The sequence below is a fragment of the Diabrotica virgifera genome, chromosome 3 (assembly GCF_917563875.1).
Source record: "Diabrotica virgifera virgifera chromosome 3, PGI_DIABVI_V3a".
Classification (NCBI taxonomy): domain Eukaryota; kingdom Metazoa; phylum Arthropoda; class Insecta; order Coleoptera; family Chrysomelidae; genus Diabrotica; species Diabrotica virgifera.
Genome location: NC_065445.1, coordinates 189,755,768 through 189,772,000, shown reverse-complemented (window position 1 = coordinate 189,772,000; position 16,233 = coordinate 189,755,768). Strand labels below are relative to the sequence as shown.

General features: G+C 34.4%; 1 protein-coding gene across 3 annotated transcripts in view; it reads right to left on the bottom strand.

The window, feature by feature from the left end:
• The window catches only part of LOC114333617 (glucose dehydrogenase [FAD, quinone]), a 123,404-nt gene that overhangs the window by 16,647 nt on the left and 90,524 nt on the right, over positions 1-16,233 (bottom strand). For all 3 annotated transcript variants that reach the window (XM_028283529.2, XM_028283531.2, XM_028283530.2), the window contains exons 2-3: positions 12,679-12,941; positions 675-915 (exon numbers count right to left, since the gene is read on the bottom strand). In XM_028283529.2, the coding sequence (XP_028139330.1) occupies positions 675-915; positions 12,679-12,940 (503 nt within the window). In that variant the 5' untranslated portion in view covers position 12,941. The remainder of the gene's footprint in view (positions 1-674; positions 916-12,678; positions 12,942-16,233) is intronic.

Here is a 16,233-nt window from a genome sequence, read left to right as displayed (position 1 = left end):
GAACTTCTGAATCTAGTGTTATAAAGCATCATGGTTTTAAATTGTTTGCATTATATTATTAAAATTCATGTGATGTTTAAAATATTCTTGTATTTAACATCAGGCATCACAGGACTCTGCTCATGCGGGTTTGCTCACATCACGGATTTCAACTAGCAACTCATACCTTCACTTAGAAACTTCCTTGAATATTTTGTAAGCGTTAAGATGTTTTATTTTTTACATGGAAACGGCCCCTCGTGTAAAAAAAAGGGAAAATAAATTTTTTGTCACAAATTAAATAAGGAATTTAAAAATGATTTTTATTTGAAATAAATATCTCAGTGTCGTAATATTTTTTTTAATTCGGGCCTTTACCCGTAAGCGCCCCAATGATGAATATAAAAATTATTAATTATTGTATATCAAAAAATAAGCAATAACTACCTCTTAAAACCCACCAAATTCTATTTGCATATTTTAACCGGCTTTAGAGCATTAAATAAATCATCAGTTTGTCAGAAACATTTCAACACCCCGTATCTCGGGAACGAAGCATTTGCGTGCATAGGTACGTGTTTATAGAGCAACCTTCCAGTATTTTTTCATGCAGAATTACCCCTTAAAGTTTGTCGCACTTATTTACAAACACTCTGTGCCTATATATTAAAATTCCATTAAAGTATTTGACTTACCATCCTGTGTTTCCTAAACTGGCCCAATGGTCGTAATCCAGGCGGTTTCCTCTGGTATATATCATATAATTTAACACACTGGATCCACCCATCACTTTGCCTCTCGGCCAATTGCATTGTTGGTTGTCGAATCCTAGGCAATAATTTCCACTGGGTACTGTTGTATATTTCCAATTGGTGTCTGTGAATTGGAGATAATTAGCTAAGATGGGAAGGTCCATCATAAAATTTTCAGGTCTTCCTAAAATCAATAAAAATGTTTAATAATCAATTACTGAGTGTTTATTTTACAACTTATGTTATCCGCTCATAATATTACTAAAAAATCTTGGGAATTATGATGTGGATTTCTTCCCGAGATAGTTTAGTATCTAACGAAAGGCAAATCTGTAGTATTTACCAATGCAGATGTCAATGAATATATTCCTCAGAGATATAATTTCAAATTCATTCGTTAGGAGAAAACCTGGTGTTACGGATGTAGTTAAAAGAATTACAACGCTGGAACGGAACTGGGCGGGACCAGAGTCAGAGATAAAAGATGGTCTAAGAAAATTTTAGAATGGAGACCTATTCACGATGCTTATAGTAATCAAGGACGTCTTCCAACAAGATGGTCGCACGACATCAAGCGCATTTAGCTCAACTGGATTCAGGGTGCTCAAGATCGGATGTAATGGAATTCTTTACGAGAGGTCTATGTTCAGCAGTGGACTCAGACGTAAAGAATGCCGTGCGACAACCGACAAAAGCCGTTGACACATGGTTTGGCAGATAAAGTCAAAATAATAGTTTGGTAGAAGAATAGAATACTAAATGTTTAATAAAATCACGGAATTTGGAAGACATCCATTCGAGAAAACTACTACAGCCATGGAGCCTGCGTGGAGCGGCGAAGGATAGCCGGGGTTGGAAACAGCCCCGCCTATCCTTTGCCAATCCTTCGCCAATCCTTCGCCAATTTATGATCTGCTTTTAACGAATTCAATACTTTCACGTGCTCTGTTCTTCGTGTAAAATTTATTTACATCTTAACATACAGGGACACGCTAGTACTAAATCCTGCCTCAATAGGCATGTAGGTACATCCACGTGTTCATACTGTTTACTAATGAGTGATGACTGTTTACTAATGAGTGATGAGGCACTTACTGGAAGAATGCTGTAGTAAAATGGGCAGAAGATGCCAGTTTATTTCTTTTGTTTGATGCCAAGGATTGACTAACCTTCTTATCAGCAGCCTGGAGGCGGACTACAACCCCGGCCTATGTTTCGTTTCGACCGACAACAGAGACTTACCTTTACTTCAAGAAAAGTTCTAACTGATTTCGTCCAAATCAGACAAAATCTTCAATTAATAATAAAAATAGAGATGCAAATCCAAAGTCCAAGGCCAACTGGAATGGCTCCTCTACCTACCTAGGTAGAGGTCTAGAATGAATACCACCTAATTCAAAATTTGTTGCTTCTGTGTTAAGCATAGCTAAGAAACACATACCAAAAGGATATTGCAAAGAGTACTTCCCTGACTGGTCACCAAAAATAGCACATAAACTACTTCAATGAGTTCAATGGATGCCTGGATATCTGTAGAATTCAAAACTGGACCGATGCAGTGGAAAGTTTTAACTTCCTGACATCAAGCAAGCAAGCATAGTATAGTAAGAAAAGTAGGTAATTGTGACCCATCGAAACACCAAAAGGCAGCTCCAAAGCCAGATATGCTTCCAAAACAGAGGTTAATTGCTTCCAAAGTTGTTCACAGCAGTTAGGTCCAAAAAGGTCAACATTCAGCTGCATACTACGATGAGGTTGATAGTTGAGGAAATTAAATCAACTCCTACCCACTGGCTTCCAGTGTTACGTCACATTCTACCTTCACATCTACGACGAGTTGACGCACTTGTACGTGATTATAAAAAGATTATGAACAATGGAAATCTGCTGAACCAGAGGCCACCAGGGTTTGATCTTCCTCGAAAAACATGATCCACCCTAAATCCGAACCAGACATGGAAGATGTGTATGCATGTTACACAAATGGGAAAACAACCATCTCCTTAACGGACTGTGGAAAAGAAGCCCCGAAGACTTCCTGTTTGCAACTTTAGAGTCAATATATTAATTCACTTAATTTTGTAAGTGATTAAAGTTTGACGTAAACCTCTATTATTAGTGTTAGAAATGTTTCTAAAGTTGGAATTGACGTACAATAAATAAATAAATTAATTAAAACGGGAGTAGTAGGCCTGGATGCCGCGTACCAAAAAAAGTTGATTAATAACAAGTTGAAAATTTGTTAATAGCTTAACGGTGTCTAGTCGGACAAACTTTGATGTATGGGAAGACTGGAGGAACAGGGAAGTTTTAATTATGGGACGTGGTATTACTTGTGGAACGTGTCATCCTGACAAGTTTATGATTGTGAAAACTAGCAGGTTGTTTTTAAGTTTATTCAATAGCAAACTTTATAATATATGAAAAATGTTTGTCCGATAAATGACAAATATGTTGGGCATTTTAATAAGTCCAACACGTAGAACATGTCAAATGACAGGAATTATACTGGTGGTAAATAGGAGTCTGATTTTTGCATGAGAGTTTAATGAAAGGGTAACAAATCAATTGGAAGTTCTGTCCGACAAAATACATGGGAAGTTTTCGTAGTCTGACGTTCGAAACCTGTAACCTGTTTCACAATTAAAACTTCCCCTGTTCCAGTGTTCCTGTACATCAAAGTTTGTCCGACTAGACACCGTTAAGCTATTAACAAATTTTCAGCTTGCTATTAATAAACTTTTTTTGGTACGCGGGATCCAGGCTATAGGTTTAATACTCGAATATATGGAATTTATAAAAATAAAAAGCAGATATCGAGCACCAAGACATCGTACACCAAGTATATTTTCGCTAATAGAGCATTAGGTTAAAGGAGGGTAAGAGTACGCACTTAGTTTATTTTGGGTTGTAACTTGGGGGAAGAAAGACATAACAATACCATATTGGTTGAATATAGATCTTTATTTATTAGGTAACAATAAAATCATATTTTATTATGTTTAAACAAAAAACCATCCCTGTAAAAAAATATTTTGAAAAAGTGTCATTTGCATACTCTTGAGCTCCAGGGAGGCTAAGAGTACGAAAGAGTTAGGTTAAAAGTACGCACTAGCTAAGAGTCTTACAATGGTCGCAAACGAAAGGTCCGCTTCCTTCATACGCTGAACAGGCCCCATGCCCCCATTCTGCACATATTCCACATTGAATCCAATTGTCATTAAATCACTCAACAGTCTCTTCTGATTCTCGGTTTGAGCTGGTAGATGGTTTGGGTTGCTCAATATCAAAAGTTGGTTTAGTTTTGACGTTTGAAGCTTTCTTTTTGGTTTGTTTGTCACGATATTTCATATTTTTCCTTTTAATCCGCTTTTCCATCCTTGAAATCTTTAGACTGCGTATTTTTAGACTCATGTGACATGATTCAAAGAATGGCCGCTACGTGCCTGCACTAAACAGACTCTTCTCTTTAACTCCACTCATTAGATAGCTAATCGTATGGTATTTGCCTTAATATTAATACAAAATACGCCTACCACTATTTCGAAGGTGAAAAAGAACAATTTACCTTGTATATATATATATATCGGGTGTTCTACAGCATTCGCCGTTTCCCGCATCCTATTCGCCATGCTTTTCGGTCACGAATATCTTCCTCGTTGAGTTGTCTACTGTTCATTGCTTTCTCTACATCTTGTATCCATGTTCTCTTCGGTCTGCCTCTTTTTCTTCTCTCGGGTGGTACATACTGGATCATTTTCTTGGGCCATCTTGTTGGTCCCATTCTCTGGACATGCCCGTACCATATTAATCTTTTTTGTTCTATTCTGTCTATAATATCCTTTTCTACTTCCATTCTTTCTTTTATTTCTTCGTTTGGGATATGCTGCAGTTTAGATATTCTGCAGCTTCTTCTAAGCGCGTCCATTTCTAAAGCTTGAAGTCTTTTATTTTGTCGGTCTTTTACTTCCCACACTTCCGAGTTGTACAGGACAATTCCTTCCACGATAGTTTGGTAGATTTTTTTCTTTGTCTGATTCTGCAGTCCTGTACTCCACCAAATGCCATTTAGCTGTTTTATAGCTTTTCTTCCTTGGCTTATTCGATATTCTATATCTTGATGGCATGTGGAGTTTTTGTCAAAAATTGAACCTAGATATTTAAATTCATCACATCCTTTTATGTATTCCCCTTCTAATTCTAAGTCTTCAGTATCACCTCCGACTACAAGGTATTCAGTTTTCTCCATGCTCATTTCCAAACCCCATTTTTGGTACTCCTCTTTCAATTTTCTAATCATGTAACTGGCGTCATCTTTATCAGCAGCAATCACAACTTGGTCGTCAGCAAATAGCAACGTATACAAATAAGAATCTCCTACTGGTATCCCCATTGTTTGGCATTTCCTAGTCCAATATTTTAACACATGTGTAAGGTAAATTTTAAATAAAGTGGGCGACAGACGGCATCCCTGCAAAAGGCCTTTCGAAGTTTCAAAGGTATTTGAAAGTTTCGTTCCAATTTTAATTGCTGTTGTTGCATTAGCATAGAGATCTTTTATTGTTTGGATGTATTTTCTATTTAAAGTGGTTTGTTGTAATACCTCAAACATTTTTTCTCTGGGAACGGTATCGTATGCTTTTTTTAAGTCTACAAATACCATGTGAGTTTCTAGATTTCTAGCAGAACGTTTTTCTAGTAATTGCCTTATGCAGAAAATGTTATCTGTGCATGATCTACCTGCCCTAAATCCACTTTGTTCTTCGGAATCTTGCCACTCCTTTTCTATCCGTTTCTTTATTATTCGTCCGTACAGTCTTCCAACTGAGCTGGTCACACTAATGCCTCTGTAATTATTACAATTTTTTCTACCACCCTTTTTGTATATAGGGGTAGTTATGGAGTTTTTCCACTCAGAGGGCACGCCACTATTGCCTGAAAGGCATCCGTTGAATATTTCAACTAAAATTTCTTTTGCCTGTGTCGTGCTGTGCTTAATGAGTTCAATTGGAATACCTCCGGGACCAGGAGCTTTATTGTTTTTCATTTCTCTTAACGTTTGTTCTAGTTCTCGAATAGTTATATCTTCTAGTTGTTCCAGGTTGTTTGGGGCGATGATGGTTTGCCTTACATATTCCTGTCTATTCTCTTGCAATAGGTTTCTAAAGTATGTTTCCCACTCGTTTACACTTATAAGGGATATCTGGCATCTTTCTTGTACGTTTTGTCTTGTATTTGATATTGTTCTCCAAGCTTCTCTGCTTTTTGTTCCTCCCATAAGAGTGTCTATTTCTTCACATTTCTTCAGCCACATATTTTCTTTGGTTTTAATCACTTCTTTTTTTGTTTCCATTCTTATTCTTGCGTAGGTTTTTCGGTCTTCTGAGCAATTGGTACTGAGCCATTTTTGATATGCTTCTTTTTTTTCCCTCGTCTTTTCTTTTAAAGAATCTGTAAACCAAGGGTGATTAGTGTTATTTGAGGATTTTTCCCCTAACGCTTCGAATGCAGCTTCATGTAAGCACTTTTTTAGCCGATCATATTTTTCATCTGCTGTTCTTGTATTAAACTGTGTATTGGTTATCTTTTGGCTCAGTCTTAATTTAAAAAGAAAGGAGATTGAATTATCTTTCAGTGCGTCGATGTTGTATTTGTACTGAGGCGGGTGTTCTTCTGTAATCTCTTCCTGGGTCTCTTCAATTTTGTTGTTCAAGATATATGGAAAGTATAGATCTGCTCTGAGTAAAAAGTGGTCAGTTCCACATTCTGCACCTCTATAGACTCGTACATCTTTCGTCACAATTGATGATTTCTGCTTCATGATGACGTAATCTATAATCGATTTCAATTGTCGGGTTGGCTGCGTCCATGTGTATTTATGGATGGATCTGTGTTGAAAAAATCCATTCGTTATCCGTAAGGAATACGCTTCACATAGTCCCACAAGTCTTGTTCCATTGTTGTTAACAGTTTCTTCGCCAAATCTTCCCACAATGTCGTCATTGATCTTTGACCCAGTTCTGGCATTGAAGTCGCCCATCATGATAATCTCTTTTCGGTTGCTGATTTTTGAGATGGTGTCCGCTAGGCTTTCCTCAAATTTATCTTTTACATCCTGGTTTGAATCATCGGTAGGAGCATATACAACAAATATTTCTAATTCTCTGTTATAGAGTTTTAGACCTACTCTTAAAATTCGTTCATTTACGTATTCCCAATTTTTTATACTTTTCTTATATTTCTTGCGTATTGCAAATGATACTCCTGACTTTGCTCTGTTCTCCTTCTTCACTCCGCTGTAGATATGAATGTAGTTTTCCTTTTGTTCCATTCCAGTTCCTTTCTTTTTTGTTTCTGTTAGAGCGCAGATATTATGCGATTCATTTTTAGTTCTTCAAAAATATTATGTTTTGTAGAGATTCCTTGAATATTCCATGTTCCGAAAATCATCGTCCGTTTCCGTAGCCTGTTTCGTTTTCCGTAAGTTCCATCCTGGATCCGAGGCATAGCGCCAATTTACCTTGTAAAACCCAAAGATAGAGTGCCAGGTGGATGACAATATGGCAGATTCTTCTCTAGTTGAAAGCACACTAAAACGTGATGTCACGAAATTCCTGCAGTGATGCCAAGTGTTTAAAAATTCCCTGCGTACTTTTAGCCGACCGCGTACTCTTACCCTCCTTTGCCTTATCAGGGGCTTTTCGTCAAATCAGGAAGGTATCGTAGCAGAATGTCGTAATATTTGTTTAGTGAGAATGATGGCTTGGCAAATTAACATGTATCATAAAACAAATAATTGACAAAGGACAAAACAGTTTAAATTAATACATGTTGGTACTACATCATTAGCACGTCGAAGATGGAGTAACAATGAACAAAGAACAAAGATGGAGGAACAATCATTGTTTCTCCATCTTCGGCGTGCTAATGATGTAGTACCGGCATTTATTACTTTAATCTGTTTTGTCCTTTATCCAGTGTGTTTTATGTTATGTATTAATTTGACAAGCCATTTTTCTCACTAAACAAATGTTACGAAATTCTGCTAGGATACCTTCCTGATTTGACAAAACGCACTTGATGATGTTGTTCTGAAGCTATTTCCTTCTGGGATTTTTATGATTCACTATTTAGATGGGAAATAAGCCACAATTAAATTGAAAAAATAATTTTATTAACGTTTCGAAGCCCAAATCGGGTTTCGTTGTCAAAATACAAAATACTACTAAAATAAACAAAAATGTTGTTGATAAGTAAAAAAAATTCTTTTAATAATTTATTTAATCTGACTCATTTATATTAGAAATTCAGACGTATATTATACATTTTAAAGTAGAAGACTTTAAAATGATATCGCCAATATTTATGAGTTGCGTTCCTGGGACGACTTTACTAAAAGATAGTTCATTCGATTACATGAAATCAATCCCAACTCAAGAATATAAAGAAACGTTAATAACATTATTTTTTCAATTTAATTGTGGCTTATTTCCCATCTAAATAGTTAAGCACCTGATGATGCTTTAGGAGCAAAAATATACTTGGGCAAGATTTAATAAACTAGGGGCTCGATATCTGCCTTTTATTTCTATATATATTTATATATAGGGTAAGGCAGATAACTGGCCTATTATAAATATCTCGAGAACTAAAGGCAACAGAATCATGAAAATTGGAATGTAGGGGTTTTAAAGGATGATCTATTAAATGAAAATATTTTCATCTCTTTGCAACTTCCGGTTATACCGGAAGTTGCTTATAACTTCGTTTTTTTAAGTGGGACACCCTGTATATTTTTACATTTTTGGATTATCCTCAATATCTTCTTTCTTAAAATATGAGGTTTTATAATATTATACAGGGTATTTTAAAAGATATATACGTTTTTTTTATTAATTTCGTAGCAACATTCACACCCTGTAGAATTGTAGTTATTTAAGATCAAAAACTTTACTTATGTTCAAATGATTTTTAATATAGTCTACTATTGTTAAGAATCGTTAGTATAGCTAATTTTGAAATTTTAGTATACAGGGTTGGTCGAAACTCGGAATTAATATTTTCTGAGTTTTCTTAAATGGAACACCCTGTATTTTAGTACTGTAATGAAATTATATTTCATGTTACTTTTTTATTTTATAAGTATTCCCTATACCTAATTGCTTTAATTTGTGAGCTATTGGTGATTCAAGCTAAACATTAATTGCAACAAAAAATACGTAAAATTTTATTAGGTTGACCGTGAAAAAATTCAATCACAAATAATTTTTCAGAAATAAATACATATTAATCCAGACTAATCCTTAAAATTACCAATAATGGTTTAGCTATCAAAATACCTACGTAGTTAAAATTGTTGGTGCGATTAACAATTAAGCACAAATTAAAGCAGTTAGGTATAGGGATGCTTAAGAAATAAAAAAGTACCATAAAATATCATTTCATTACAATACTAAAATACAGGGTGTTCCATTTAAGAAAACTCAGAAAATACTCATTCCGAGTTTCGACCAACCCTGTATACTAAAAATAAAGATTTAGCTATACTAATGATTCTTAACAATAGTAGACTATATTAAAAATCATTTGAACGTAAGTAGACTTTTATATGTCAAACTACTACATTTCTACAGGGTGTGAATGTTGCTACGAAATTAATACAAAAACGTAATTATCTTTTAAAATACCCTGTATAACATTACAAAACCTCATATTTTAAAAAAGATCGAAGAGAATCAAAACATGTAAAAATATACAGGGTGTCCCATTAAAAAAACGAAGTTATAAGCAACTTCCGGTATAACCGGAAGTAGCAAATAGATGAAAATATTTTCATTAAATAGATGACTCTTCAAAACCCCTTAATTCAAATTTTCATGAATCTGTTGCCTTTAGTTCTCGAGATATTTCTAATATGCCCTTTATTTGCCTCACCCTGTATGTTCCACATAAATAAATATTGGAAGGCAACACGGATTAGTGTGAAGCGATTTTCTTCTGTTGACTTCTGTTAGTATTTATTATAACTTTTTAGGTTTTTTTGGTGTATGCGTGGTGATCTAATCTTCTAACAGGCACTAATAATAGCTGTGAGGACTTCATGATCTATAGTAGCAGGCTCTTTATTCAGCTTTGGTGATTTTTTGTATGGAAGTGCTTCTTTTTTGTGTTTTTACTTGTTTTGGAGCTAAAGCAAATTATTCTTTATTTTATTATTTAACCCTTATCCGGGCAACACATTTTACTTACGTAACCGGGCAACTCGGGTCCGTTGGGCCCACCACTGTTCTTGAATGTACTATTCATATTTACCCATATAATTCTAATATTCTTTTTTGATTTTTTATTAAGGTTGAATTTAAATTATCTAAATTAAAAAAAAGGTGCTACTATAGTATGCGGTCTACCTCGAGGATGCGATCTATCTGAAGGATTTGCACAAAATAATAAAATGCAAGAAAACTTTTGTAGAAAAAATATCTATTCACAAGTAATAAACATTTGGAGCCAAATAAAGACTACCTCGATACGGAACAAGTTGCTCATCTATCGTTATGTGTTTTCCTGGTAAATAGTATTTCTGAAAGTTTTGATTGACTTAATTCCACACATCGCGTATTGCTGCTAATTGTTCGTTCCTTCTTCGTTCAGACCTCGTGTTCTCGTGTCCTTATCGTCAAATCGAACAAATCTTAGCAAATTTTTGAATCGTTTTAACCCCATGGTAGCTTTAAATATAGTAGGTCCATAAAACTTACTCCAAAATATATCTACATTATGGATGTTTGCAGTTAGTAGTAGTAGTCCAATAGAGGCATATAGCTCTGTAGAGTCGCAATATTTCCAGTTCTATATCCCCAGGACTTCTTAGGCTTCTTTATTTGTACACTTCACTATTTCGTTCACAATTTTTTCGTCCACAAACAAACAAAAGAAATCAAAAGGATTATCTACACTTTGACCAGGAACTAACATTACTTTGTGCACTTTACTTTTTGGCAATCCAAGAAAAAGATGGTGCGATAACTTAAACAATTTAGAAGGCTAATATTAAAGAGCAAACAGGCTTTAAAGCCTACATACAAGAAGGAAGAAGAAGAAGAACTTTGCATTTTATTATGTCGCAGTATCGCGTACGTCCTGTCGGTTGTGGTTAACTCTTCCAGTTAATTCCATCCTTAGTTTCAAAAATTACACACTCTGAAATCTGGGAACTTGTAGCTACACATTCTTCTTCATTATCACTCAACACTACTTGCTGATCATCCTCTTCACTTGCTTCCGAAAGATGAGCTTTAATTTCAGAGTCACTTTCAATGCCACCTATTTCAGGAGATTCTTTATCATAGGAAGCGACTGATAGCAGATGCATTATTTATTTCAAAATATGTGTAGGTACCTATCTAGAATATTATTGCATGCCAACAACGATTATCAGTTTTTAAAATTCATTTAGAATAGATATAACACCTATTGTAAGCATTTCTTTGATGTTCACATAAAAGAGATGTTTACATTGTTTGGGAACGTTTAGACTTTATTATTGGATTTCTGGAATCATACCAGTCGTTTAGGTAATTCACAAAAACAATTCCTGACTGCCAGTTTAACTTCTGTAACAAAGATTTAGACTTTAGGTATAAATACAAATAGGGTCCGATGGGCCCGTGTTGCCCCTTTACGTGACAAAATTCTTTCGACGCAATAATTTCAAAAATGATAATGAATATTTTGAATAGCTCATGACTATGTTGAAGGAGACATACTTCTAAACAAATTCAGTGATGCATAAAATTCAATAAAATTTTTGAAGTTATACTTCTTTAGGCGCGATTGAGATTGAGGGTGAATTTATATTGATCTGCGCGCATGCGCACACCGACAGTATGGTATTAGTCGTTATATGGGCTCTGATTGGGTGTTGAAATGATCTGTCAATAATAAATAATTGTTCAATATGAAGGTAAACAAATGTATAATATATTAGTTTTATTGTTGTGAGGACAGAAACAAAAAAGTTTATAATTGTAGTGACATTTAAATAGTTTTTAAAAGCAACAGGTACGTAATAATTGTAAATGTATCATAGGTACCTACCTATTTGAACCTACCAAAATACATAGTATGTAATACTTTTATTTACATAATTTGATTACCATCAAAGTTTCTATCAATGTTCACGTAATATATTGTTTTCTTACTCTATGTTTTGTTGTATTTTTTCAATTCTAAATCATTTCAATTCAAAATCAAAATAATTTAATTTAATTCAAAAATGTCAGAAGCTTAATCCGTTTAGTTAGTCGATCTTCGCACTTAATGACACATCGCCTCCGTGGCGAAGCGTTTAAGGCGAACTTACCCCAATATACCAACCGCGCTGATAGCTGGTTCGAATCCCAATAAAAACTTTTATTTTTTTATTTTTTTTATACATTTTATGATTGTAAGTATATTTATTATATAATTTTATTTTCAGAAAATACGTATTTAGTAAAAAAAATTTCCGACAATTAATGTTCAGAAATCATTTGTGGTATTTTTAATGTGTTTGTGTGTGTTTTATTCTTTTATTGTTTTAATTATTGGCACTGTTTTAATAAAAATGTTTGAGACGTAGTAAGTATAAATTAGTTTAATATTTAAATAAAATATAAATAAAAAGTATATTAATTTCGTTTAAATCATATAATAGAAGTATAACTTCTTACGTGCGTACAAAGTACACACACATTCTTTTTTTTTATCAGTTTATGATAAAAGAATTGGCTTCTCGGGCCCGTTGGACCCACCTTGCCCGGATAAGGGTTAAACAAGAGATTATTTCATAAAACAGGTAGATCCTTTGATTATGGAATTCCACAACTCGAACACTAGCACTCCGCTCAGCTGAACATTAATGAGCCTCTTAGATAGCTAGTACTGTTATACCTATAGTGTTATTTACCTGCTTCAATAAGTAGGACATTCCAGTCAGGGTTTTCACTCAACCGATTGGCTAATGTACATCCAGCTGTTCCTGCTCCAACTATGATAAAATCATACTCTTTCAGCATCTCGTATTCCGGCATGTCGGGTGGTTCCTTCTGTATCTGGTTGTCGCCATCTTGAAGTAGCTTGATAACTCCATCCAGGAGATTTGATTGACCCGTCGTCGTACCCAATAGGGTTCCTAGAAGGAGAAACCAAATGGATGGAAGCTGTGACATCCTATAAATAAGAAAATAATTAAAACGTTTTGATACAGAAAATTCTAATAATTATATTTTTACACTTATATTATAATATTACAAATCAAATATAATTGCAATAACAGTATTACCGTAATGATGAGCCTCGTTATTTTACAGACTTTTATCATAATTCAAATGCTCATTATAAAACACAATTTTACTATGAGGTGTTATATTGGAATAACCTATATCAAGATCGCATGCTAAACTCAAGAAATATAAAACCCAAACATTGTTATTGGTTAGAAGTCTATAACAGAGCATCTTTAAAGAAGACGTAGATAATAGACAAAAAGTGCGGATATTAAATCACGTTAAAAAAGAAGCTAAGAAACACTAGTCAGAATAAAGATGAATAAGGGGAAACCAAAAAGAGAAAGCAGTCTATATAGGGAAAGAATTTAAGACAATTTTAGTAACAAATATATGAGGAATATCTATCAAAAAGCGAAAAAAGGAAGCAATTATTACCCACAAAAAAATATTTTTTTCCAAAACAAAATGTTATGACAGCAAAAGAAATAGCAAGCAGCCAAGCAGGTGAAAAGCATTTTGAAAATATATCAAGCGGCAAAATCACCAATTTAACAGACAGTTTAAATTTAGATGTGGCTCAAGATGAAAACGGGAAAATACCGATAAGAAAGAAATTAAGGGAAGTTATTAAACGTCCTAGAAATAAGCTCTGTTCTGAAGCTCTGTTCTTGTGGCATTTTAATATTATTTAATATTTTAAATAGTAATTAACAAATTAACTACAATTTCAGTTTAAAATTTGTTTATTTGACGTTTCGATTTCCACTTCGGAAATCGTTCTCAAAATACAAAAAAAAAATCATTAAAACAAGGATCAACAGAAATAAAGAGACCATAGTTAAGAGGCACAAGGCAGACTTCAAAAGAGATCAATCTACTCCAGTTCTGATGTTCACACAGTTATACAGATGACACAATACTCCCTCCGGCCGCAAATGTTAGTTGATCGCACTATGCACTACAGCGAGAGGTATCAATGGCTCTGAAAGCAAAAAAAAATAAAAATAATTATTGTCAATACGAACAAAATTCAAAACAAAACAATCTACGTTAAAAGGAAAAGCTTTATAGTACGTTATTTAAAGGTAAAATGAAGGGTCTAGATTCGAAACCGGACATTTCTACTTTATGTCATTCTGAGTAAACTTCTTCTTCTTCTTCTTTCTCGAAACTCCTTATGCCCTTCAGGGGCGTCGGAGGTTTTATTCATCCTCTATTCATATCTTCCATTTCTTGCGGTCCTTTGCTAACTCTTCTATTTGTTGATGTGTTTTTCCTTTTTCCTGTCCAATTTCTATAATCTGATCGATCCATCTCTTCCTTGGCCTCCCTTTCCTTCTTTTACCATATCTTTTTGATTCCATCACCTGCTTTGGTAGTCTTCCCTGGTCCATTCTGTTAATGTGCCCATACCATTTTAATTTTCTTTTTTGTGTCTTGGTTATTATCGATTCCTGTTTCAGTCTTTGTCTAATATCTTCATTTCTTATTCTGTCCAATTTCGTTTTTCCTGCTATTTTTCTTAGCTGCTTCATCTCCGCTGCGTTTATTGTACTGTCTATTTTTGCATTGTTTACCCATGTCTCACTTGCATATATTAAAGTTGGTACAGAGATTGCGTTGTATACCTTCAGTTTTATTTCTTTATCTATTTCTTCCTTTCCAAATATTGTTTTATTTAGTGCATAGTAGATCTTATTTGCTTTTTTCGCTCTGTATGAGATTTCTTGATCTATCTTTCCATCCTCTGATATTATTACCCCAAGGTATTCAAACTTTGAGACTGCTTCTATTATTTCGTTTTTGCACCTAAATATTGTTTGGTTTATTTCTTCCTTTTTTTTTGGGTTACTATCCTTGGTCTTCGTTTTCTTTACATTTACCTCCATTTTCAAATTTTCTATTTCCTCCACCCAGATATCGATTAATTTTTGCATTTTCGCTTTATTGTCTGCTATTATTACTAAGTCATCTGCATATAGTAATCCCTCCATTCTCACTGGTACTAAATTTCTGTACCCTATTGTTGACTGTAATTGCCTTGACCTTCTTTTAGCGCTCTTCATTACTCTATCCATTACTAATATGAACAAAACTGGGCTGAGACTGTCCCCTTGTTTTATTCCTCTCCTTAGGTTTATTACTGGCGATCTGTTTCCGTTTATTTGTACTTTAGCAAGTACGCTTCTATATGTACTTTTTACCACGCTTACTATCTTTTGCGGGATTTGCAGATCTTCCATTACTGACCATATTACTTCTCTATTTATAGAATCAAAAGCAGCTTTAATATCTATAAACGTAATATATTTCGTTTTTCCTTTCAATTATATTTCTCAGTATGTATATATTATCTGTTATTCCTCTTTCCTTCCTAAAAGCCGCTTGTTCTTCTTTTAGTTTTCCTTCCAGTTCTTTCCTGAGCTTCCTTTCTGTTATCCCGGTGGAGACTTTATATGCCACTGATGATAAGCATATAGCCCTATAGTTATCACATTCCGCTTCATCTCCTTTCTTGTGTATTGGTATCAATAAATTTTCTTCCCAGTCTTTCAGTATCTTTTCTGTTCTCCATGCTTCCCTCATTATTTCCAGTAGCCAAAGCTTGCCTCGTTCTCCTACGTACTTCATCATCTCCGGATCTATGTCATCGGCACCTCCCGCTTTTCCAGTTTTTATTCTTGCCAATCCTTCTTCAATATCTTTGATATAAATTTCGTCTACTCGATTGTCCCTATCCTCTTCTCTTGCCTGCTGTCCTCTCTCCTCATTTTCTTGGTTGCTTGCCTCGAATTTTTCTTTATAGTGATTATTCCATATGGTTAGTATGTCTTGTATGTTTGTTTTCATTTCGCTCATTTCTAATTCCTCTTATTTGTTTCCTTTTTGTTCCTTTCATGCTTCTTATTTTATTCCAAAACTGTTTATTGTTATTCCCAAAACCTTCGTTCAATTCTTCACCGAATTTCTACCAGCTCTTCTTCTTCGCATCTTTTACTAGTTCTTTCACTATATTTCTCTGTCTTCTGTATTCGTCTCTGTCTTACTCTTCATTTGTGTTTATGTATTCCTTCCACATTTCTTTCTTCTTTTTTACTGCTTGCTTTATTTCCTTATTCCACCATCCAGTTCTTTTATTATTCTTCCCATTCTTTCTTATTCCACATACTTGTTTTGCAGTGTTCCGTAACGTGTCTCTCAATTTTTTCCATCTCTCTTCCATATTCCATATT